The sequence below is a fragment of the Danio aesculapii genome, chromosome 6, assembly GCF_903798145.1.
Source record: "Danio aesculapii chromosome 6, fDanAes4.1, whole genome shotgun sequence".
Lineage (NCBI taxonomy): Eukaryota > Metazoa > Chordata > Actinopteri > Cypriniformes > Danionidae > Danio > Danio aesculapii.
Window position 1 is genome coordinate 21,538,475 of NC_079440.1, and position 27,579 is coordinate 21,566,053.

At 38.2% G+C, this 27,579-nt stretch overlaps 1 protein-coding gene across 1 annotated transcript; it reads left to right on the forward strand.

Annotated features, from left to right (window-relative positions):
* The first annotated feature begins 1,136 nt into the window (after positions 1-1,136).
* Positions 1,137-27,382, forward strand: polg2 (polymerase (DNA directed), gamma 2, accessory subunit). Its single transcript, XM_056459781.1, has 8 exons — positions 1,137-1,804; positions 3,423-3,540; positions 4,412-4,517; positions 9,409-9,594; positions 9,763-9,903; positions 10,003-10,083; positions 26,892-26,986; positions 27,075-27,382. The coding sequence occupies exons 1-8, from the start codon at positions 1,369-1,371 to the stop codon at positions 27,238-27,240; spliced, it is 1,329 nt and encodes a 442-aa protein (XP_056315756.1). The 5' UTR covers positions 1,137-1,368; the 3' UTR covers positions 27,241-27,382.
* The last annotated feature ends 197 nt before the right edge of the window (positions 27,383-27,579 follow it).

Genomic DNA, 27,579 nt, shown 5'->3' on the forward strand with positions numbered 1-27,579 from the left:
TTTTAAGTTCGTCAAGTTCTGTTTTTAAGTCAAATTTACTTATTTATTCTTATATTCCACATATATTCCTTATATTTTAAGTTACTATTATTCAGTGAGGGCGACGCAGTAGGTAGTGGTGTCGCCTCACAGCAAGAAGGTCGCTGGTTCGAGCCTCGGCTGGGTCAGTTGGCATTTCTGTGTGGAGTTTGCATGGAGTCCCCGTGCTCGCGTGGGTTTCCTCCGGATGCTCCGGTTTCCCCCAAGACATGCGGTACAGGTGAATTGGGTAGGCTAAATTGTTCGTAGTGTATGTGTGTGAATGAGTGTGTATGATGTTTCCCAGAGATGGGTTGCAGCTGGAAGGGCATCCCCTGTGTAAAACATGTGCTGGATAAGTTGGCAGTTCATTCCGCTGTGGCGACCCCGGATTAATAAAGGGACTAAGCTGAAAAGAAAATGAATGAATGAATTGATATATATAATACCACAACTTTCGGGTTGATGTCACATAAATGTCTGGAGGGGTTCATATTGAACATCTTAGAACTTGTTTTCTACTGAAAAAAACTTTGTTAAGTACTCTAGGCCCACACGGAATCTGCACGCGCAAAATTCCGCAGATTTTCCGCTGATTTTTAGCCCATCATTAATTCTGTTTATTTACTTGTGTAAATGTGTGTAAATCTATATTTTATCAGTTTTTTTATTAATTACTGTAATAATTATTGACTAATATGAAAATGTTAATCTGATTTATGAACAATGCAGTTTGTAAAGTAATATTTTCTTTCTTCTAGTAGAGATATTATTTGAGAGACTTGCTTTGTTTACCAAATAAAGTGAATCTATGTGGATTTGCATTTTAAACATTAAACAACAGTTAAAAAGATATTATTTTTTATTTCACATATTATTGAGAAGAAATTTGCAGATTTTTACCAAAATTCTCAGCAGAAATAGCAAAAAACGTCTGTAGATTCCGTCTGGCCCTTTCATCATGTTTCTTTGATTCAATACAGATTTTCAAAGTTGTGGCATTCTTTATATATATATATATATCCCTAAATATCACATCTCAGTCCAGCAGGTGGCGGTAATGCACAGTTTGCAAGCTGCCAGTAAATATCACAGAAGAAGAAGAAGAAGAAAAAAAAGAGCGAAGAAGAAACAATCGCATGAGTTTGGAAACGCTAGCAACACTGAATCCCAGTAGATTTTAACCGGACGCTATTGTTCAGTAACGTTAATAAAAAAAAAGAAAACACCTGTATTTACTGTGGGCTGTTGTAGAAACGTTAACGCGTAAATCGGAGAATATGTGAGTTTGCTGTCTTTATATGCGACCTGCTAGCGACATGCTGTTGTTATACCAGCCCTTTGGCAAAAATGTTCTTTAAATCCATCAGAAGCTGTCTTCAGCGTTGGGGCGAAAGTCTCCATCAGTATCAGCGGACAATATCACAGTGCAGTGCTTGTGATGACAGTTTGGACCAAACTAAACTTTTGATGCGACTTTGCTCTGATCGTTATTATATTTCTCCCGAAGCGTTCAACACAAGAACATGTACATATGGACCTTTAGGAACTGAACTAAAGAAAAACATTATTGACCAGTGGACTTTGGCAATACGTTCTAGAGCATACGTGTTTGGGATCAGTAATTCAATGCAAAGTAGAATACCTGAGGAACCTGGCAGGATTGTTAACTTGAAGAGTTTTCAAGAAATCCTCAGCAAAGACAACATATACAAGGAAGAAACATCTCAAAAGATACAAAAACATCTTAAAGACAGCTGGTCTGTTCGAACGAGTCTTTTGCAAGGTGATTTGAGACTAGTCCTAGACATTTATGAACGCTTAACATGAAAAACGCTTAACGTTGCTAAATGTACCTAAACGTCAACCAGAGAAACACACATTTCTGTCAAACTAGTTACTGTAAAACGAATGATCCCCAATTTCATGGATCCCATTGAAGTCCTTTATAAGGAAAAAGCTTATTGTGACTTAATGTTCACATTTTTATCAACTTTTACCTATGATTACTACTATCAAATAAATGAGCCACATTATGTTAAGCATTCTCCCCTATGATGTTGTTTGGGGTAATGTAAACAGTGCATACTTTTTCTTCAAAACAGTTTTACCTCGGTTCAAAGTCAAGCATTGCTTTCAAATAATAAAAAAGTCATCAAAATAATATTCGTTATCAAAAAGTTAGTATACAATACAACACAGAAAAGAACACATTGTTCAAAACATTTCTCAGGGAGAAGTACATTTTTTCTAAATGTTCGGGGCCATACAATTTGTTTATTGCACAGTATACAGCCTACAATACACTGTACTACAGTAAACATACAAAAAGAGACAAAAATTAAAGGTGGAAACGTGATCAATTTGCTTCTTGTCTTTGGGCTGAGTCAGGCCAGAACGCTTTGTCGACATTACACACAACGCAATATTGTCTCTCCTGAAGGAACGGGGCAAGAAGCCTCTTGTGTGCCGTATCCAGCCCTAACATGATTCCTCACCTATATCATTGCATGCTAAATCCATGATTTACAGGAAATCGACTCTGGTGTAGGGTTGTCTATAGTATGGAGGGAGGTTTGCTTATATCGGTTGTGTCAAAATTTGAAAAATGTGACTTCAATTTTGAGAGATTGTGATTAATCAATGAAATTTTTTTCTCTGTTTGTATTTGATTGTTGCTACTTGTGTTTACCAGCATGGATCACGTGCATTAGAGTGTAGACATTAGTGTTGAGTTTTGCTGAAAAGTCATAAGTAAGATCTGCACATTTGTGTTTAACCATGTGAAATAGTTTAAGATATTGACATCAGACTGCACAATTAGCTAAATGAGGTCAGGCAACTGAAAACTTAGTTCAGTCAATGGGTTTGAGTGTTTTAGCAATTGAGAAAAACTGTAATTACTAGTAAATTTGACAGAATTTTGGTTTCCACCACTTGTTAATGTGCATTAAGCTTTTTATTTATAATGGACTTAATATATGTGATAATTTTAACTCACTGAATAAAAGCTTTCTTTTGACATCAGAAAGTTTGTCATGAGTAAAGTTTGATAGAAATTGCTTTTACCTGATTGTTCTTAAGGTACAATAAGCCACGTTAAGCTTTTTCCTTATAATGGACTTTCCTAGAAAATGTGAAATTGTTCTCTCTATCTATGGAATTAGGGCTCGTTATTTTTTACAGTATTTAGTGTTAATTACATGTAAAGTTTGACAGAAATTTGGGTTTCTCTGGTTAATGTTTAGGTACATTAAGCCACATTAAGCTTTTTTTTTAATGTTAAGCCACGTTTTAGAATGTACCCCTTTATTTCTTTATTACAGTTTTATTACGGGATAATGTGACTGCTCTGATTAAGGTTATTGGGATTTTTGTTATTTTGTATTTGTATATTTTTCTAGGTGCTTTGCAGCAGTATATTCAGGCATTAGAGCTTGTGAATAAGACATTGCCCTTTGGATTGGCAGAGACTGGATTGTGCCATAACTTTGATAATCAGCTAAAACATTCATCTGACTGGTGCGTAAGACTTTCTTTTCCTTTTTTTATTTAACCAGCAATGCTATTTTAATTAATCACCTAAATAGTACAAATAAGTAATTAATTTACTTTAGTGCTTCTCAAAGGCTGTCAGGGGATGCAAAGACACTGCAGTGAGTGGTAGAAGGGGTGGGATGTTGTGGTGGCTTAAGAAACGAAGTGAAAAAGTAAACAGCCAATGGACATAGAACGTAGTTTTGTCAACTTTCAACCACTACACTTTAGAGGAAGGGTCTGTGGACAAGTGTTGACATTCTGATCTTTCAGTTGAATACTGTAAAAACAAGTGCAATTTTCATTAAAAAAAATAAAGGAATGCTCCACTTTTTTCTTTTTTTGGAAAAAGTCTCCTAAAGTTAAAATGTTGACTTTGAATTCATTCAGCTGATTGCTTGTTTTGGCGTGGTCACTTTTGGCTTAGCATAATGAATTGAATCAAATAGGCCATAAGCAATTAATTACATTTTTTTTAAAGAGTTTTGATAAATTTTCCTGCTTGAGTCTCTTCTAATTTCATTGTATAATAAGACCAACGGAAAATAAAATGTACTATTTTCTAGGCTCTCATTTTCGCGTAATAGTCAAGAAATGCAGTGCACGAGGGTACATTAACTATGGAGACATGAGAGATGTGCTGTTGCTTGGCATGGCAATAACGGCTTTGCACAATTATGCAATCAGGAGAGATTTTCAAAAAAAAAAAGTTGAGTGTTCCTTCAAAAGCACCAGATTCATTTAACACAATTTACAAATAGGCTACTTTATGCATTGACTAATGAAATTATTGACTAATGAAATTATAGACAAACTTTTAAAAAATGACTCCCTCCCCATGCCCCCCCTTTAACAGTTCTTCTGAAGTCACTGAATCATCTTTAGTCTGGTTCTGTTCTCCTCGGACGTCTTCTCAGTGGATGGACTACTGGGTTCATCACAGACTGAAGTGGTGGAGGAAGGTAAAGCTAACTACTTTTATAATTTTTCTATCAATTTAAATTTGATTCATAGTATATATTAAATTGTGTTTAAGTAACTCTGAAAACATTAGTACTTTACATTAAATAAAATTTGATGAGTTGACTTTCATCTTTGAGAGAAAAATATTTTACGTGATTTTTTGTGTATTTTTGAAGCTTATTCCTAACACAAAATGACCAACAAATGTGTCAAGACTAAAAGAAGCCGTTAAAGAATGCCAAAACATTGTTGTCTGTGAATTTTGAAGTGAACACTTTTTACAAGAGAGTCCGTAAAAAATAGTCAAGCACTTTATTATTAGGTCTATTAATATTATTTTTATTATTATTCAGATAGATTCATCAGATTAAAGTTTAGTGTGCCATGAATTATTTACGTAATAAATGACAGTACATATTTTAATTCCTAATTAAGTCTAAATATACAGGGGTTGGACAATGAAACTGAAACACCAGGGGCCTCATGTATCAACGCTGCACAAAAACTTTGCGTATGCCAAGTTTCTCGTTTGGATTCACTAATGGTGAAATGAATGTGAGAATGTGCGTTGGTCCGCGCCAACTTCATGTCTGGTGTACGCGTATTTTTTGAATGTGTTTGCTTTATTTCCATTGGAAAATTTTGAGGCAATTATGTTAAATTGCACACTACAAAGTATCGCACCAACACATGTAAAAAAAACAATTCTATTAATTTATAATTGATAAAATGGGTTAATTGTATATGTATATATATATATATATATATATATATATATATATATATATATATATATATATATATATATATTTCATTTAGAACATATAAAAGCATTTGCAAATATATACAACTCTTAAGCAGGTCGCACACCAGAAGCGTAGTGCCACGCAGCGCCATACATTTCAGAATTCTAAACATAGGTTTCTATCAGGGTACACACACCGGCGCCGCAAGTCGGCGGCTGTCCGCGGCACCCAGCCACGACTCAGGACACTGTTCATTTCTCTGCCGCGCCACAGAGCGCCATCTGTTTAGTTTAATGTAAATATCATGCGAATGTGCGCGTCTGGTGTGTGATGCTTTTAACTGTAATATGCGCGCCATGTCGCGGCGCTTCCGGTGTGCGACCTGCTTAAGTCTATGGCAATGCCAGTGTTGGCCTTATTATAGAACATTGTCAATGGTCGAATCCGAAGGCAACGCATTTTTAGGGATCACAGTGATTTTCTGGCCGACGATGATTGGCTTATTAGCCGTTTCAGATTTCCATTTTCTTGGAGCTCTGCGCTGAGTTGGAAAGAGAGACAGCGAGGAGGTTCCAAGGTGGCAGGGTGCGCGATGGGTAATTCTTGGTGAGTGACATGTTTAAAGATATTATTCCAGCTAAGTTTTTTTTTATTTTTTTTATTTTATTGAGCGTAATTATTTAACTGCATATCAGGAGATCATGGTTATCCATTAAAGATGTGGCTGTTAACCCCCTTCAACAACCCACAAACTGACCAAGAGCGCAGATACAATGAAGCCCATTCTCGCACTCGGTCAGTTGTAGAGCAGGCGATTGGGCAGCTGAACTGCCGGTGGCATGTATGAAACACTGCATACGAGGAAATCCCACACATAATCTGTTTGTCTGTGAGTGAATTAAAAAAGAAATGGTGCGATTTAAAGGTGCAGGTTAAGAGCAAAACAGCGGCGCACAGTCAAAGTGTGGACCGAACAGGCAGGAAACAGGATGCTGAACTAACTCGCTTTGAGGAGAGAGTTGCCTTAATTGTGGGCCACACTTTATTGTCAGGAGTAGTATCCATGTCTGTGGGATACACAGTTGAATTAGAGGAACACCTTTGTTTGATGCATGAGGCCCCAGGTCACTACGTGATTCTGGTTGAGGAAAGCGTTTCCCGACTTGCTCCTCCAAAACGCCCCAAAATGGCTCAGTAATATTTAGGTCTGGTGACTGTGTAGTACAACGAATAACATTTGAGGCGAAGTGAAGTGCCTCAAAGTCTGCTATGCTTTCGTAACCAAAATACAAACTGGTTTGTTAAAATTGTAATCTAAATAAAATAAAAGTGAATTATTCAGTTTCGAATAATGCATTTTTGTTAAATGTATGATAAAAAAAAAAACAGTTACAAAATCATTCATTTTGCTGAATAGTTTCACTTTAACTTGTTTAATCAAGTCGTTTGACCACAATGAGCAGGACTGGCATTTACAAAGCATTTACAGCACTGAACACGTTCCCAGATTATCTCGGAAGAAAGAACTCTCAAGAATGGGATAATTTAATTTGTTGTGAAAATGAACACGTGATTTTTAAAAAGAGAGTCTGTATTTGTGCCAGTCCATCAGATAATATTGCTTAAAACATTTTAATATTTTAGAGAAAGTAGTTAAAGTTTGCATGACCAATGATTGATCTTATCCAGCCGTGGCCCACCAATAAGTAATCATGTAGCCTACTTTTTGATTACCCGACTCATGATTTAATGGCAGCACCTACGGATATAATGTAGATCTGCCCATTACTTTTATGCATGCCCAAATATGCAATGTCAAGAGAGTGAATTCATAAGGAATTGATAACTGCTCGCACTTTATTATTTAAAGTGGAAGTGAAGCAGTCAGCCAAGTTTACATTATTTTGTAAATTCATTTCCACTTTAATGTGTACAGTCGTGTACGTGTGTCTCACTGCAAAGCATAACTTATCCTTTAAATGTCTGTGCTTAATCAGTCATCGATAAGGTCTTTAGCCTACACGCTTAACTGCCAAGCCGCTTGATTTTTTGCTTCATCACAAAAAAAATTGTTATCGTTGCAGCCCTAGCTACTGCTCCCATAGCCATCTGACCTAGTAAACCTGCCAGAGCTTCCAGAATCCAGATCCATGCTTTAAGATGCTGATCAAAGATCACATCTGCTCTGTGCTGCCTGCTTTCATTGACCCTCTGCAGTTTGCATAAAAGAGCAACCGCACCACTGATGATGCAATTGCTTTCACATTACACATTGCCTTTGGAGTTAAAAGCATCACAGCTTTCCACAAATACATGGAGCAATTTAGCATTACTCAATAAATAGTTTTTTTTTCTTTATTTTTTATACTCTTCACAAGGGATGACCAGTAATTTATAATTTGCAATATAGCAAAACAATTCTTTAGATGGATTGAAGATATAAGCCCCTTGAATGGTTATATCAAGGAATTCTAAAGATTGTTTACAGATGCAGATTTTTTCTGCCGCGTACAGAGAATTTTAACACAAAAAGCTAAAACAAACATTGACTTTTTAAATGTATTTTACACCTTTTAATTTTACATGAGAGTATAGTTTGTAGACAGGAAAGCATGGAACAGAGAGAGGGGGAACAAGATCGGACCTCAAGCCAGGAATTAAACACGGGTTGACAAAAGCACCTTAGTGCTAAATGTTGGTGCACTGATTGCGAGGACACTGATGCTGACAGTCACATTTGACCTATAAACCCTTTTTTCCCTCAATTTGCTTGATCGACCTATCTGTCAAGAAAGCAAATGGTGTTTTGAACACATAAACATCTCATAGAATAAGGGCATGTATATTTAGAAGACACCTTCATGTTGCGATGTATCATTGTATTGTTCTACATTGCTTCCTGTGTACTGCATGCCTTTATTTAATACCCTAATTAAATAAAGAAACCAGAATCCTCTCTTGGCTATATTTCTTAGCTGGAGTTTTGTTTAGGACTTTATATTATAATGTTGTTTAAGGAATAAATTAGATTCATACCTAACCACACAAGGTGTCTTGATGGGTTCTGCAAATGAAGCCAATGTCCACGCCAGTGAAGAAAATTATTCAAATATACTTTTATTAATAAAATAAATCCAGTGAAAAAGAAGAATAAAACAATCACAATAACAAAACAATATCCTTTACTTTATTTTCCGTTGAGAATAAAGGGCCTAAGCAATTCAGTATACAGAAGTCAGTATAATACAGTATTTATACAGTATTCCAGCCTTGAATACAGGCGTAGATATCCCCTCCAGTAAATACACAGCAAAGTGACAATTAGTGTCTGATATACTTGAGAATATCTAAAGTTTGATATACTTGAGAATATCTGTTAATACATAGAAGAAATCCCTTTGTGTTCTCTCTCTAGGGTGAAACATTTGAATACAAACATAGCATAGCGTTTCTTCCATTACATCAGCATTTGGGCAGTCTTCCAGGCAGTCTTTCAGGAGTCTTGTCCGCCAAGGTCATAGCTCCTAGCTGGCAAAGAATATCTTTTCCTGAAGACAACACTCCCAGGCTTTCGGTTGTAATATTTGGTTAGAAGTATCATCTGGACCATTTCTGCCTTTATTGTCAGCAGAAAACTGACCCACTTCAGTACATTATTCTTGACCTCTTCAAACTCTGTTGAAAGCGTTTCTTATGTTTCTTCTCATTGCTTATAGCGTTTTTTACAAGCGAATGAGTATCCGAATATCTAAGTAAAGTTTTGTGTCTTATACAATTAATGTCATTAAACTATCCAGACACTACACATGTGATCTCCACATTGTGCCAGTTTAAAACCCGGAATATAAAAATTGCATAAAAAATGTAAAAGGAACCAATTTTGTCAGATATTTTTATCTGGTATAAATTCGCAAAAATTGTATCATTAACCTGCATGGGAATCAGCAAGTAATACATTACAATAATCTGGATTTGAGGTCATGAACGCATGACTTTATGGAATATATTTTATTTGTGGATTTCATTTTATTACACTGATTTCTGAGATACTGTCACTGAACCCTGAAATCCACTATGCAATATTTGAAACATTATGGAACACTGGTGTTGTGCAAAAATTGACTAACTTGAACACCTGCTATAGTTTGCTTTAGGCCCGTCTGACTTCAACCTGTGCAATGTGGGCGATGAGAGTTTGATAGAGGGGGCATCTCATGGTGTTAAAATCCTCTATAATTTCCCCTGGGGATCAGAGACCTTGGAAACACTTTGGATCCTGGGAGACACACAACTACTGAAGACTCACCAAGAAACATGCGTTAAAGTACAGGTGAGAGAATTTTTAAATTTCAGACATAATTAAATCATTCAAAGGTAATTCAGACCCAAAGTGTAAAATGGCATGTTGAAGAATTTACAAGGACTATAAGTTTACAGGGGGTTTAGAAATATTTTTTACCACTCCTGTTGAAAAAAAAAATGATTGTATAATTTTCAGTGCAGAGATGGAAGAAAGTCTGTAGTTCCTCATGTAATCTCTGCCAGTGTGAATGTTGATCGGGGAATGCTGGCTTACCTGTTTAATTCACTTCAACGGCTGAAGAAAACTGACAGCAAACAGAAGCTTCATCAGAGGACAGTAAGCCATTTATTTGCATTAATAAGTGGTTTGAGATGGAAATTAATTTGAAAAGGAAATGGGTAAGCTGACCATGGTTTGTTTCACTGATTTGTTCAGGTTTTGAAGCTCCATCCTGCTTTAACTCCAGTGAAAGTGGCCTTGGATATAGGACGAGGATCTAATTCAGAACTTAGACAGGTACAAAGCACATACATAGAACTAAACATCAGTGCACTACCATTTAAATTTTAAGAGCCGATGTCTTTTTTATTTTCTTTTTTCATTTGTGTTTTTGGATAAACTAATACTTATATTAAGTATTAATATTATAATGCCAATATGAGTTGTATATTGTTACAAAAATAATTAAAGCAACAAATAAGTGTTTTTCATTTAAGCTTTTTATTCAAACATTTGTGCAAGAATCCTGCAAAATGTATCACTGCATCAAAAATCCAACAGTAGCTTAACTCCTCTCACGTTCTATTTAAAAGCCTGTTGCATGGCAGATTTTATATTTACCTGGTGGAATTTGCGAGTACAAAGACAGAATGCTTCTCCAGAGAGGAAACAGATCTGTGTGCAAGCAAACAGTCTGCAACAAGTTTCAATTCCTTTATTTTTTTAAATTTTACAGGTTTATGTGCATTGTGAAGCCCCTTACAGAGTCACATTACTAGTAAAGTACAAAAAAAAGAATATTGTGTCATTCAATTTAGAGCAGATTTCAGTTTGTCAGTGGTGTAGTTTTTTTCAGGGTATGCTATTAGCTACTAATGTGTCTGAACACACATTTTCAGACCAGCACATCTATGAGCACACACAATAACAAATTGTGAAAATGATCACTGCATTCACTCAAAATTATTTGGAGTTGCATTCCAAATGACACACTATGCACTTAAGCCCCATTTCCACTGAGTGGTACGGTTCAGTTTGGTATGGTATGGTATGGGTCACCTTTATCAGGCTTGTGTCTCTACTGCCAAATGATACTCTTTTGGTAGGTGTGGTGTACGACAGAAAGTTGCTGTCGACATCATTCTTGCTCAAGGAAATGTCAATGTAAAGCTGTACAGGTCGTTTACATATATACAAAACAGATGCTTTATACACATAAATACTTGTGTATTAATGTTAATTGCTAACTTTTCTATGAACAGAATTTGATAATATTTGCACAATTTGATTATAGCTAGGGCCAGATGGAATCTGCGGACGTTTTTTGCTATTTCTGCGGAGAATTTTGGTAAAAATCTGCGGATATCTGCAGAATTATTTTGGGAGTATGATAACTAAAACATTAAAATGTAAAATAAAAAATAATATCTTTTTATCTTTTATTTATTACTTAAAATGCAAATCCAATTAAATTTACTTCATTTGGTAAACAAAGCAAGTCTCTCATATAATATATCTACTAAAAGACAGAACAATATTCCTTTACAAACTGCATTGTACATAAATCAGATGAACATTTTCATATTAGTCAATAATATTACTGTAATTAATTTAAAAACTGAATAAATATAGATATTACACACATTTACTCAAGTTAATATAATTAATGATGGGCTAAAATTCTGCAAAATTCCGCGGAAATCTGTGGAAAATCTGCGGAATTCTGCGCACGCAGATTCCGTGTGGGCCTAATTATAGCTTATCAACGCAATGAAAGCGAAATAGCCAACTGTAACGTCTGCAAGTATATAAAATAAATAAAACATATATGAATACAAACAGACCCTTACAGTCTCCCAAATGTTACCAAAAAATTCCACACAATGTACATTTAGGCCGTTTTGGGTTCAAAAACAATACAACATATAGCCTATACAGTCAGTGTAAACCTCTTATCTGTTACTTTGATCCTAACCAGCACATGTAACATCTTTTTAAAAAGTAATTCCATCATTCTGAGTTCATAATAGTCCAAAAGGCGATGATAATAGTTAAACGTGGCAGTTTGTTTATGTTTTAGGTTGCTGAAAGAATCATTTGCTATTTAGCTTTTTCATGCTTCCCTCTCACATTTGTCCATTTCTGAAAGGATGTGAGAAGCTGTACTTCAATAATCAAGTGTGACATTATTATCATGAGCTCAAGTTTATTATTTGAAATATAGGCGGGTGGTAACCACATGCAAATAGAGCTTATGGGATCAAATTCCCACCTAAAGTATCGCGGTCGCCGATAAAAAAATAATAAGTGCAGAATAAGAAACAACGAGGTTGCGTATAGAAAGATAATGAGTGTGAATCAAAAATGAAAACGTGTTTAGACAAAAACAGTTTTTCCACTCATATTTGAATGTTTTGTGTGTTTACGGTCTTTTCCCCTTCGGTCTTGTTCCCACATTCTGCATTTTCATTTCCAAAAGATGCAATTGAAGTTTAATTTCATCATGGGCAGGATTCATCATGGGCCCAGTAGTCAAGATTGACGGTTGCTAGACGGCTAGCCATTTAGACGAAGGGGGTGTTGACATCACTCCAGTGCAAGTAATGGCTGCTCAGTGTTGCAGGTGGGGACGCATTTGTTTCCAGGAGTTTCAGATAATATAGACACCTGTCAAGGACCTGTCTAGCAGAGTAGAACTGTTTCAGCAGCTCCTGTGGCAGGTTGAACTTCCTCAGCTGGTGGAGGAAATACAGCCTCTGCTGGCCCTTTTTTACATTTACATTTAGTCATTTAGCAGACGCTTTTATCCAAAGCGACTTACAAATGAGGACAAGGAAGCAATTTACACAACTATAAGAGCAGCAGTGAACAAGTGCTATAGACAAGTTTCAGGTGTGTAAAGTCTAAGAAGCAAAGCATTAGAATTTTTTTTTTTTTGAGAGAGAGAGAGAGAGAGAGAGAGAGTACAGTTAGTGGTATAGCCAGAGAGGCAGTTACAGATAAGGAGGGAAAGTGGAGACTAAATAGTTGAGTTTTTAGTCGTTTCTTGAAGACAGCAAGTGACTCTGCTGTTCTGATGTAGTTAGGGAGTTCATTCCACCAACTAGGCAGATTTTACAATAGAGTCAATGTGAGTTTCCCACTTGAGAGATGGAGGTGCCCAGAAACCTGAATGACTATGCTGCAGCCACAGGGCTGTCCATGATGGTGAGTGCGGGGAGTGCAAGGGTATTTTTCCTGAAGTACACAATCTTCTCCACTCTGTTGAGTGTGTTGAGCTCAAGGTTGTTGTGACTGCACCAGCATTTTGTATTAGATTAGATTAGATTAGATTAGATTCAACTTTATTGTCATTACACATGTACAAGTACAAGGCAACGAAATGCAGTTTAGGTCTAACCAGCAGTGCAATAGCAGCAAGTGCAGGATACAGGTATAAGTTATAAAGTGCAGTTATAGAAAAACTATAGTGATATTTACAGATGGATGTACTATGAACATTATATACAGGTTGTATTAGCTATGAACAGATTTACAATAAATGAATATATGTACAGGATACTATTAATAGCAGAAGTGTGCAGATAGATAAACATAATTACAAATGTCCATGTGCTGTGGGTATGTCCAGTTCAAATAAATGAATCAGTGCAATGAATATGTGCAAACTTTAAATGTGCAAATGTCAAATAGTGCAGTGATTGTGAGGAGTATAAGTTAGAGGAGTGTGAGGGATGTATTGGGGGGGCAAAAGAGTCAGTGAGGGGCAGAGTTCAAAAGGAAGAACGCTCTGGGGAAAAAGCTGTTCCTCAGTCTGCTGGTTTTTGTCCGGGGGAGCCTGAAGCGCCTGCCGGAAGGCAGGAGAGAAAACAGTCTTTGAGCAGGGTGAGAGGTGTCCTTAAGAATACTGCGTGCTCGGCGCAGACAGTGTTTCTTCTGGATGTCCTCTATGGCTGGCAGTGTAGTCCCTGTGATGCGTTGGGCAGTTTTCACCACCCGCTGCAGTGCCTTACGCTCAGCAACAGAGCAGCTTCCATACCATACTGTGACGCAGTTGGTCAGGATGCTTTCTATTGTGCATCGGTAGAAGTTCACCAAGACGGCTGATGAAAGCTGTTTTTTCTTTAGTTGCCTCAAGAAGAATAGGCGCTGGTGAGCCTTCTTGACCAGGCTGGAGGTGTTGGTGGTCCAGGAAAGGTCCTTAGAGATGTGGGTCCCCAGGAACTTGAAGGATGAGACAGGCTCAACGGCCATCCCATTAATGTGGATGGGATCATGCGAGCCTGTTCGTCCCTTCCTGAAGTCCACAATGAGCTCCTTGGTCTTGCTGGTGTTAAGGAGCAGATTATTGTCGGTGCACCAAGTGGCCAGATGCTGTATTTCCTCCCTGTAGGCAGTCTCATCATTATTGCTGATTAGACCAATCACTGTGGTGTCATCTGCAAATTTGATGATGGTGTTGGATCTGTTCACAGGCCTACAGTCGATGGTAAAAAGGGAGTAGAGGAAGGGGCTCAGCACACAGCCCTGTGGTACACCAGTGTTGAGTGTGACGGTGGTGGAGCAGATGTGGCCTGATCTAACATTCTGAGGTCTGTTAATCAGAAAGTCCATAACCCAGTTGCAGAGCGATGTGTCGATATCCAGGTCTCTGAGTTTGATCAGTAACTTGGAGGGTATAACAGTGTTGAATGCTGAGCTGAAGTCAACAAACAGCATTCGTGCATAAGTGTTTTTATTGTCCAGGTGAGTGAGTACAGAGTGCAGTGCTATGGAGACGGCATCTTCTGTGCTCCTGTTGCCACGGTAGGCAAACTGATGTGGGTCCAGTGTGGATGGCAGAGAGTCTTTCAGATGTGCCAGGACCAACCGCTCGAAGCACTTCATGATCATGGGTGTGAGTGCTACAGGGCGGTAGTCATTCAGGCATGTTGGGCTGGAGTGTTTCGGCACTGGCACAATAGAGGTGGTTTTAAAGCATGTTGGCACAGTTGCTAGGTTAAGCGACAGGTTGAAAATGTCTGTGAATACCCCAGCGAGCTGTTCTGCACATGCTTTGAGGACGCGCTTAGGGATACCGTCTGGTCCAGCAGCCTTACGCACATTGATCCGACTCAGTGCGGTGTAGACTTCTGAGGAGGTGAGTGTGATAGTTCAGTGGTCGGTTGAGGTAGTGTAGGAAAATCCGTTTTTTCCTCGGGTCCCTTCACTCTAGTATTTTGTATCACCAGTGAGTGTCTGCATCAAGACCGTCCAAGCTTGGAAAAGATGAGAAGAAAATCAGCTGAATGGTTCAGTATGATTTTATTCTGACACAAGGCAGGGAAGAGCAATCTTATATACACATTGAGGATCTGCCTGTAGCTGAGCCCTAACACAAAAGAATATTATCATAGAAGGAGGGAAACAACGATACAAAAACAGCTTACAGCAACCAGAATACGTGAGAATGTGTGCGTGTAGGTATGCGCGCATCTGTGAGCGAGTCAGAAAGTGGCGATTTTGCGCACCCCAGATGGGACGGAATGTTCCGGCCACACCGAGATAAGATGAACAGGATATGCATACACACACATTTCTGCAGTGCAAAAACACAGAAGAGAGAACAGAAAAACAGGCTGTAAAAACAATAGAATACACACATATAATAATTAAATCCTTCAATCCCCTCTTTTAGGCTCTAAAAAGCCTAACGCATAGGAAGTAGCTTATACCCACGACCAGTCATATTCTCAATGGTAGCATAAACACGATTCATTATACATTGTACAAGACATGGGCCGCAACAGCAAATCAGTAATACAACAACAATAATAGGAATCATCATCGATATAAAAGGCGTCACCCAGCCAAAAAGATTGTGGAAAATATTCCATCCACCGTTATGATCGGGGCGATAGTCAGCTGTCATAGCATTTTTCAATTTAGTCAGGGTACCTTAGGCATCTCTCATAGCATCACTATTGATGTCATCTGATATATAAGTGCAACATGTCGTGTTTAGCAATACACACACACCTCCACCAGAGGCAGTCAAAAGGTCGAGTGCCATCCTATTTTGCATTACCATAGTCCTAATGTTAGAGATCTCTTTATTTTGGGCCTTATCTATAACTTGAGATGCATTAATGCAGTGTTTCCCAACCCTGTTCCTGAAGGCACACCAACAGTACACATTTTCAACCTCTCCCTAATCAAACACACCTGAATCAACTTATCATAACATCAGAAGAGACTCCAACACCTGAAGTTAATGGGTCAGAAAAGGGGGACATCCAAAATATGTACTGTTGGTGTGCCTCCAGGAACAGGGTTGGGAAACACTGCATTAATGAATAATCCCAACCTGTAATCCAATGTTTCAAGCCTTAGCATAACCTTTCCCACACCTATCTGAGGAAACAAGGACAATGTGACCTTGTTACTCGTGGACCATAGTTTGAACTCCTCAGGAATGTCCTCACCCCATATGGGGTCATGTGGCACAAAAGTGGGCACACTTCGTCGTCTTCTCCTTGATTCAGCGCCTGGTACAGTGGCCATAATGAACGTGCGATCAGTAACATGTATTGGGGCACATTGACCAATCCAGTTTGCGGGTAGTGACATGTAGGCTGTTCGTCCACATAACCACCATCCACCTTGGACAACATAGGTGCCATTAGAGGGGCCCGACATACTTACGTTCGCTCCCTCGCCACTGCGCCATATCTGCTCACAGTTGAGAGTGCTGCCCATATAGATAGTGCCATTAGTCTGATTACAACACATAGGATGCTTCAATGTGTGGTTAAAGAAAACCTTGTGTCCAATTGGTCTTCTTTGTGAGGTATGATTAAATTTTACCCAAAACATTGAATCACAGGTTCCTTTTTTTAGGCCTATCCTATCAATGTCAGAATCATTTATTTGAATTTGGGGGTCCTGATAACCACATCCAGCAAAGCTTGCATAACACTTAGCCTGAGTTTTATTCATTGGTTTACCATATAGGGTGTTCTGTTTGGCTGAGTGAGGCATTACTGAACAAACATAACAATTCGACACATTGTATGATTTTACCAAAACCTTCACATATTTATACCTCAGGTTCACTCCAATAGGATCCTCTCCTGGCTCTTCCTCTCAATCGAAATATCAATGCTCACTCCATCGCCTATGCTGATGACGTAAGGCAGGCAGTGAAATCAACAGACACACTTCTCCAGCTCATGGTGTGAACTGACAGTTTCTATTTGATAAACAGTGCTGCGTGTTCAGCTTCTCTGCTATCAGATAGCAACCATACAGTTTATCCTCCAGACGTTGTTAGAATTAGATGGCTGGCCAGCACTTCAATCATGTGGGTGTGGGGCGCCCCTCTGGAAAGAAAGGAAATCTCAAGACAGATTATGACTGTATATACACATATATGCAAACAAACTTAAACAGTAGATGGAGCCTCCTTCAGTCTGGTTGCATGGATCCACTGTGGGAAAGAGGAAGTTAAGACAGCAGTTCGAGTGACTGCAACAACTTCAGCGGGTGCACTATATTTGGTATCAAAAAGACCCTTACCCATCTTAGCAAATTGTTTAATTAATACTTTGTCCCCAACCTTGAAGGGGTGTGTTTTATCCTCTGGCATTGGTGCTGCACAGGAATGTAATTTAGCCCAGTATTGGTTCAAAACCCCAATCAGTTGTTGCATACACGAGCCATCACCCAGTGCATGCCCTCCCTTTCTCCAGGGGGCTGGAAAGGGTCTACCCATTACTGTTTCATAGGGTGACAGCCCCTGGAGTACCGTGTGAGGGGACATTCTCATGTCCGCCAGTACCACTGGGCTTAATGCAGGCCAGTCAGAGCGCCCCATGCTCTGCATGGCTTTTCTCAAATTGTCTTTGATTGTTCTGTTAGTTCTCTCTACTACACCTGATGACTGTGGGTGGTATGGTATGTGCAAGTGCCATGTAATGCCTAATTCTTTAGCAAGGCCTTGAATCACCTTTGCTGTGAAAGCAGTGCCTTTGTCAGAGTCAATGCCACATGGTATATCATATCTGGCAATAATGTCTTTTGTCAGATATAAAATCACAGTTTTTGCATCTTCCTTCGCACAGGGGAACGCTTCAACCCATTTTGAAAACCTATCTACAAACACCAAAAGATATTTATGTGGTCCCCTCTTAGGAAGGTGAGTAAAATCTACCTGCCATTGCTGGAATGGGCCTTCTGGCATTTGCAGCTGTTGGTGTTTAGCCTGTGGCGTAGTCACATGATTTTGAGCACAAACTAAACATCTGTCTAATGTGCTGTTAACATGATGTGATAAGTTAAGTATACACAGAAAAGACATCATTGTGTCCAATACCCCTCTTCGGCCGCGATGTGTAACACCGTGAAACTCGCGGACAAGAAAAGGTGCACAAGCAGAAGGAATGCACACACGACCATTGGCATCCAGCAAAATTCCTGAGGAATCAGGACGAGCATCGAGCTCTTCCCAATAAGTTTTGTCTGCCACTGAGGCTATAGCTTGAATGGCCACAATGTCAATAAGTGGGAGCATAGCACTAGTCAGCACAGATGAGGAAGTGGAAACCTGAGAGATATTTAGCCAACTTGGCATCCTCCCAGATTGAGCAGCTGCTTTGGCTGCTGTGTCAGCCATATTATTTCCCTTGGCCTCAGGGGTGTCAAATGTAGAATGGGCTTTTGTTTTAATAATGGCTAGTGATCTAGGCAAACGGCAGGCCTGTATGAGATCCATGACCAATGAGCTGTGAGATATGGGTTTGCCGTCTGCGGCCACAAACCCACGGGTAGCCCAAATTTGTCCAAAATCATGGGCGACGCCAAAGGCGTATCTACTGTCAGTGTAAATGTTAACATCCTGATCAGCAGCAATGTGACAAGCTCTGGTCAAGGCAATGAGCTCAGCTGCTTGGGCTGAGGAAAAGGGCACAGCTGCAGCTTCAATCACTTTGTCTGGCAATTCACAGACAGCATAACCTGTGAGGTATACACCATCTTGTGGTTTTGAGCACGAGCCATCAACATAGAGGTTTCTAACCCCAGAATTAGGTGTGCGGGGGTACACCGTGTTGCTGTGGCGGCTGCTGATAAAGATAGGGCTGCTGATAATGATTGGGCTGCTGGCAACCACCCTGGGCTCCGTTGGCCCATGTCTGACTTCCTTGCTGCTCTCTCTGTTTCTTTCTACAATCTCTCACCCACAATAAGTTTTCCACAATAATTACAATTCCCTGGTTTTGGTTTAGGCCAGTCCCCTTTATTGGGCTGCCCTCCTCTAGCGCTATCACTCTTCTTTTGTCCTTGTACAAACACACATGCAGTATTCTTTCTGCCATCTGGAAACATGCCATCACCCTCTAATGTTCTAATCTTTTCGCCAGCAGCCCTGATAGTCAGGCTGTTTCTGTCACAGAGATGGGTTTTAAGAACATCTCTGCAGCCAGGCAGACAATTATTTAGAAATGTGGACAGGAAAATTGGATTAGCCACTCCCTCATTCAAATCCAATCCTCCCACGCTGACCCACACCTCAGCAAAACGTCTAAAGAAAGTGGGGACCGTCTCACCCTTTTCCTGCTTACAGGAGGTGACATGAGACAGATCACGGTTGGCTGTTCTTTTCTCCACCAAATATTTAGTTAATTGTGCACGAAAGTCAGCGAGTAGTCTGTCCTGCTCATCCCTCCAGGGCAGTGAAGCGCGCACTCTCGCCCTCTACTTTTGTTTCTTTTTCATGACTGACTTTATCATTCTCATGGTTTAATGCGGGAATTTTGGCAGATATCTCAGCGTCATCATAATCTTTGCCCATCTTAGCTTGCAATACAAATCTGTAGTCCGCCCCTATCAACTGGCAATGGCGCGAACTCCTGATTAACATATCGACAAAAGCCATGGGGTTGTCAACACCAGGAAGCAGAGAAATCAAATCTTTCAGCGCGCTGGGTGAGGGAGGTACAATGTCAATACGTTTTGGCTTTGGCCACCCAAACAGCATCTACATTCTTTGGTGGGTCAATTACAGACCCTTCGTCTGGACCTGCGTCCTTGGGTCTACTACAATTATAGTCTTCACACACATTGTCCCTCTGCGACTGGGCTCACTGGCGCTGAGGGTGCACATATCTGCTTTTCAGCTGATGCCTTGCTGGGGCCCAGTTCAGCAGGGGCAGGAGGGGTCGCATAGGGGGGTGGAAGGCTGTTAAAGCTGCGTTTCACACCCTCTCTCCCTATCTTTACCTGTCGGGGGCTTTGGAACTGTTTTTAACACGGCTTTAGGAACATAGATATTCTTTTTATCATTCCAAATTGAACTCATCTTATACCATGTGCCATAGGCCTCCGTCATATATTTCATATCCTATTCAGGGTCTCCCATACCACCATAAGTCAGGTTGTAGGCAGATTTTAAATAACTGGGGTCGAATGTCCTTTCTCAGGGGAAATTCTGCCACTGGGATTGACCCTCAGTTCATCCTGCTAAATTTGAGATGTATGGTTCAGTGTAAAATCCCCACCCACGTCTGTTTATCGAATTCAAAGGGGTCTCACTGGGCTCAGGCTTTGGATAAGTTTAGCCCATGATGAGAAGACTCACTGGTGATAATTTGTTTTGTCTAGTTTTTTATTAGTTTATATTTGTAAGCGCTTTATCACACGGTTTTCAGCTACCGTGTGATCTTTCACATACTGTGCAACCCAAATTTAATCGGGTACAAGAACACAATTATGCAGGATAACCCATCATCTACACACTGTGCAACCCAAATTTAATCGGGTACAAGAACACAATTATGTAGGATAAACCATCATCTACACCGTCGTGGTGTAGGATAACACATCCACACAATCACTGTGTGGGATAACCTCTAAATCTACAAAATTCTACAGATAAAACAGGATATATCTAATCAGGCAGTGTGAATAAAATTCTCTTACCTGACCAGATATATCCCAGACGAGCCCCCAGAACTGTAGGAAAATCCGTTTTTTCCTTAGGTCCCTTCACTGTAGTATTTTGTATCACCAGTGAGTGTCTGCATCAAGACCGTTCAAGCTTGGAAAAGATGAGAAGAAAATCAGCTGAATGATTCAGTATGATTTTATTCTGACACAAGGGAGGGAAGAGCAATCTTATATACACATTGAGGATCCGCCTGTAGCTGAGCCCTAACACAAAAGAATATTATCATAGAAGGAGGGAAACAACAATACAAAAACAGCTTACAGCAACCAGAATACGTGAGAATGTGTGCGTGTAGGTATGTGCGCATCTGTGAGCGAGTCAGAAAGTGGCGATTTTGCGCACCCCAGATGGGACGGAATGTTCCGACCACACCGAGATAAGATAAACAGAATATGCATACACACACATTTCTGCAGTGCAAAAACACAGAAGATAGAACAGAAAAACAGGCTGTAAAAACAGTAGAATACACACATATAATAATTAAATCCTTCAGGTAGTGTTCCTGGTGTAGGGTTCTGTATTGTCTCTTTCAAAGCGGGCATAAAAGTCATTTAGCTCGTTCAGGAAGGAGACGTTTGTGGCTGTGGGTGTGGACTGGCTGGGTTTGTAGTTGCTGATGGCCTGGATGCCCTGCCACATGCGCCGAGGATCAGAGTTGGAAAAGTGTTCCTCTAGCTTTAGCTTGTAGCAGTGCTTGGCCTTTTTGATGCCCCTCTTCAGATTAGCCCTGGAAGTGCTGTAGGCCTGTGCATCCCCTGATCTGAAGGCAGTGTTGCGTGCCTTTAGCTGGAGGCGCACCTCCTTGTTCATCCATGGCTTTTGATTTGGGTATGTGGTGATCTGTTGTGGTGTGGAAGAAGACACAGCCCCGATGGGTGCCAGTCCTGATTGTGAGGGTTTAAGATTTGAGTTTACCCAGCCTTATAGCTGTTTATCCACTGACAGGTGGAGGAGAGTACAGAGAGCTGAGTCAGTTTGTCAGAGAGAAGGTCAGGCATGTTGGTATTAAAGGCTGAACTGAAGTAAACAAACAATATCCTTGCATAATTCTCTTGTCTGTCAAGGTGTTGCTGAACATAATGTAGTTCCATGTTGACTGCATCTTCCACAGACCTATTTGCTCTGTATGCAGAGCTGTATCCAGCAAATGTCCAGTGTTGTACTTCGGGTGGGCTAAGACTAGTCTCTTAAAGGTGCAGTAGATGATTGTCTTCAGACACACTTTATGTTGTGCCGGTTAAAAGTCTCTTCACATTCCGATAGTACTGATTAAAGTAAATGATCTAAATGTATTTATATGTTTTTTTATATTCTGGGTAAGGCATAAGACTAAAAAATGTTTGTCCAATTAAAAATTGTCAGCCCGACAACTCAATTATGACAGGTATCTCAAACTGTCTGTCAGCAAATTTCAATGTGTATTTCTGTGCAGCCTCTGTAAGCAGATGGATACATCATTATGCATACATGTGAAGCATGGCCAGCTACAGCTGACAGAGAGACAACCGGCAAACTCTGCATCAACCTAAAAAACGTCTTTCTGAAAGTCCAACATGGCCTTGTATCCATGAAAAGAAAGATTGTTTTTGAAAGGGCTTCTGCAAAAATGTAGAATTAAAACTTTTCTAAATCCTGAAGCAAAATCAGAACAAATTTGCACACTGGAGGAAAATAAAGTTATGCAGTTCAAAACAACGATCTGAAGGATGACACTGAAGTATTACTTTTAGACAGGTATGTTTTAAGCCACTTATTTTAGCTAACAATGCTTATGAGATTTAGTTATTTTTTATGAATGGGTTTATGTGAACGGAAGTGTGTTCAGCCACTGAACACGTGAAATAGCGTGTAGGTATGACTTCAACACAACATTAGCTCTATTTAATTGATTGTGAACAATGTTGTATTTTATAGTCATTGGCTGATTATATGATTTCACTATTTAGAATTTGCAAACAATACTTTTCTGAAATTATATTATTAAGGAGAAAGTCTGAATGTGTGAATATAAAACCAACTTTACCCCAATGACAGTTTTGGGGAAATATAATTCCTGCACCCGCTGGCCTGTCAACAACTACACTGGATATAGTGCGTGTCTCCATAGAGTTTTCTAACTGGTGAATGAAATGATCTAGTGTTATATATGGTTGTCTATTGTCATCAGTGTTTGCTCATTCATGGCTTAAAGGGGTATGGCTTTGTACGGCAGGGGAGGGACGTCAATTTCTAGGCTATTATCCTAACGCTAGCATTCTGGCAGAGCACTTACTGCACCTTTAAATGACTTCATGAGGACAGATGTGAGACAAACAAGTCTGATCATTAAGTCTGGTGATTTTGGGATTTTTGGGAATGATAGTGGATCATTTAAAGCAGCAAGGTACCTCGCACATCTCTAGTGATCTATTGAAGATTTATGTGAAGATGAGGGCTAGTTGGTCAACACAGATTTTCAGACAGGCAGGAGAAACGCCATCTCTGCCTGAGCACTGCTTTGAGTAGTACTCACAATGACAATGGTGTAGCATGTAATGTTTTAGCAACACTATTTGTGTTGAGATTTCAAATTCTCAGATTTTGCACCCTAACCCATTTTAAATAAGGACCTACTTACTGTATATCTAAAATACAGATCAGCCTAAAAAATTATAATACAGTTGCATGAACTTTGTAAATCTCAGCAACCAGCAGATAAATGTAATTCTGCATGATACCAGCATATTCATGTGAATTATAATTTAACTGTACTTTATGATTTTCCATAGAAGCAGCAGGAAGAAATATCTTTCTGCAGGTGTAACTAAACAAACATGCAGGATAAATTAATACTGTATATAAAAAAACTGTACTATCATTTTAGAGAGAAAACAATCTGCTAAATATGATCAAAAAGCAAACTGCTTACAATAAAATTTGAATGCTATCTGTGTTAAAAAGTGTGTGCATTAAATAATTTTTTATTTACAGCTCAAATTAAATTCCCTTTCTGGCTTATCATATGTGTTTTTACATTCGTATCTACTGAATCTAAAACACTGCTAACATCAACTGTATTTACCAGTAGTAGCCAACACTCTAGTGGAATGGAGAAAATTAATTTGGAAGTTATATAAAACCTAGATATCTTACCTTAAAATGACCTTTGTGCCAAACAGTCTGCCTAAAACTTGCCTTGCTTGTTCAGTGCTCCTGGAGCTCCAGAACTCCATTGGTGTGGAACATTTGAGTTATCCTCTCAAATTCTTTAGGTTGCTACAAGTTAAATTTTGTTTTAAAATTATTGACAGATATATTTACATTTTAAATTAGCCACATTTAAGTTGATGTAATTATCAATAGTTTTCTGTTCTAAAAACTTACTAAAATTATTTTGGCAACTTTTTTATTCTGGCAACAAACCTTTTGAGTTTTAATCTAATCAGCTGTTTAGAATTTTTTAATTTACAACAATGTATTAAACTAAGTAGTGGTAACAGACCTGCTAAGTCAGTTTTAGAATGTACCTCATTACTAGCCCTAAACTGCTCCTGTCCCAACTTTTTTTTTTTTAAATGTGTTGCAAGAACCAAAATGTATGTATATGTGTATATATGTATATATATGTATATGTGTATATATATATATATATATATATATATATATATATATATATATATATATATATATATATATATATATATATATATATATGTGTGTGTATATATATATATATATATATATATATATATATATATATATATATATATATATATATATATATACACACACATATATATATATATATATATGTATGTATATATATATATATATATATATATATATATATATATATATATATATATATATATATATGTGTGTATGTGTATATATGCATTTATATGTGTAATACACAATGGTTAAACAAATGTTTTGTTAAAAAATTGTATGCATAGAACTAGGCTTTGCTTGTTTTGACACATTATTTAAAATATGATATGTGGCTGATGAAAAACAATTGTTTTTTTCCGATTAGGCAAGTACATTGTTATCTTTTTTGCTGGCCCATCTGGGCCATTAGAAAAAATCCTTTTAGCCCTTTATAAGTCTGAAATTTCATTCATAATGAATGGCCTAAATTTTACTTGGTGACACCTGCAGAAACCCTGTGAAAATACCATGACATATTTAACTTGACCATTACATTTCAAAGTCCAAGAAATAGGGAAGTAAGTTTAAAATCCTAGTCTTTTAGTTAGTAATATTCCAATACATAGCAGTGATCACTAAACTGTTTAAATGAAAAAGAGTCAAGTAATCAACACAAACTTTGCACATTTTTGGACCACTTGTGACTGACTTTGAGGGCTCCTCCAATGAAGCAGGAGGTAAATAAAGGATTTATTTTTAATTTTCAAAATGAGGAAAAACAATACAATCACTTGGCCATCACTTGAGTTTCCTCAGGGTTTTTTCAGATCGGATAGCTATCCGATCATGAAACGAACAGGTGTAAATGCCCTCCAAAAAGCAGTCGAGACCGATTGCTCAGATCAATTCAGGAGGTGGTCTAGGAAGCATTTCAGTAGCTGGACAGATCTGAATGCATCCAGTTGTTGAGACAGCATATGCGAGTTTTACTCCTCCCAAATTTGAAAAAAATAAATATGAGAGCACACGTGTTGCAGGCAATATGACTGCCAGACATATGCATAAACAAAAATGCATAAACAAAAGAAGGCCAGAAGATGACAGTTTGAGATGTTTGTTTTCTTTATAATTACATGTTTCTTTTCATTTTATTTTTGACCATAAATTATTATTAGATGACAGCATTAACAACAGAGACACAGCAGATAACTGTACTGCATCTCTGTGAAAAGAGAGGAATAATACAGGGTATATGCAGGAATTCTAAAGATAATTTCAATACCTTTTTAAGACTTTTTAAAGAATATTTTTAATCAGAATATTTTAAGACCTCATTGCCACTTCAAGTTCTAATCAGTATTAAACCTTTAACTTAATAAACAGTTGTAGTTAAATAAATCAATGGAGCACAACCATGCAACAGAACTCAGATAAGCTCAGAAGAAAAAAACTTGAAAGAATAAATTACGCAGGTGGTTTCAGCGACAGGCTTCAGCCACTGTTTAAACTCGTTTTTTCCAACCAGGAGTATGCAAACTTACATTTTCTCATTTTGCCATCTGTTTCGCTCTATAGTTTCGCTACATGTGGAGAGCGTCACATCACCATCCTGCGTTTGTCGCAAATTATGTGACATCACCCGGATAGAGGAGCTTGGCAGGATGTGCCCTGGCCCAAACCAACCGCGTGGATAAAGCATGCTGTTGTTAATATTAGGAGGAAAATAAATATATTTATGCTTTTTTTGGAGTCAAACACTTGAACAAAATTCAAGACCTCGTAAAAACACGATTAAGACTTTAATACCTTTTAAGGGCCCTTATTTTCTCACAATTAATTTATCAACTTTTAATACTTTTTAAGACCCCGCAGACACCCTGTAATAATAGAAAAATAAAGAGTTTTATTCATTTCCAAAGGCACGTTGTTTTGTTTTTGGTAGAGTTTGTTATACACGAATGAATTAAACCCTTTACAGTTTGGAATGATGCATTTTACATATATGTGAGACAAAATGTTTCATTTAGCCTATAATCTGTGCAAGTAATCACAGAGCCCACCTTGTGCGTTTTTAATGTTTTACAGCCTGCATCTAAAATAAAAATATATGCGGTGTATCTGATGCTTTAGTCGATGTAGCCTAGTTAAACTTGCATATAAGAGTCATATCCATTTAGGGGAGATGCATTCATGTGGTTAAATGTAAATGAAACCATTTTCAGAAATCAGATGGCTATCCAAAAAAAACTTGTGAAGTGACTAGGCCCTGAGAGACTACAACAAACTACATAAATTTGCATAAGCATATGTAAACACTTAAGCAAAATATATGCACATTTACTAAAGGAAAAATAAAAAATGAATACTTAGAAATGCATATCAAAACAAAGTTACTGAATTAACATTTATACTATCTAAATTCAATTCAATGAATATTTATTTGTGAATTCTGTTCTCACACTGACCCAAAAACAATCTCTCTCTTCAGGTTTGTGAGGGTCTGCTTCAAGAGTTTCTTGAAGTTGGAATTTCCACATGGCCTGGATACTTGGACACAAAGTCACTGGAGAATTTGAACGCAAAGTAAAAAAGCATCCACATAAAAAATATAATATATGTAATTATTGATGATGAAATATTATAATGTTGAAGAATTTTTTTGTTCCTGCAGGTATGATGAGATGGGTGTCCTCTTTACAGTGATGGTCAGTGAGAGCACACTAAAAAGTGGCCTTCTGTTGGTTCGTAACAGAGATACCACCATCAGAGAGACTATGCATATTTCAGAAATCAAATGCTTCCTGCTTAAATACATCTCTGCCTCAGAGAATTACTGACTTTGATCTTCTGAATTTCTTCAGTGACAAACAAGTACTGTAATGTGATAATTCTGTGTAACTGCTACAAAATTGTGAGTCTGCTGATGCAAAATAGTATTACTGTATGTTGAAAAAAATGGGAAAACATTTGATAAAAAATAAAACAGTAAAAAAATCTGCACTTGTATGTAAGTATGTACCCTTTGACTATACTAATTATAGTATTTGTACAACTTTGCATTTGCCCCAGAGCCTATATTGATGTTAATTTGTTAATTTAATAATGTAAAACATGCTTTAATTTTGGATTTGCTTCTTTAAAATATGTAATGATGATTATTATTTTTTTCTCTAGTG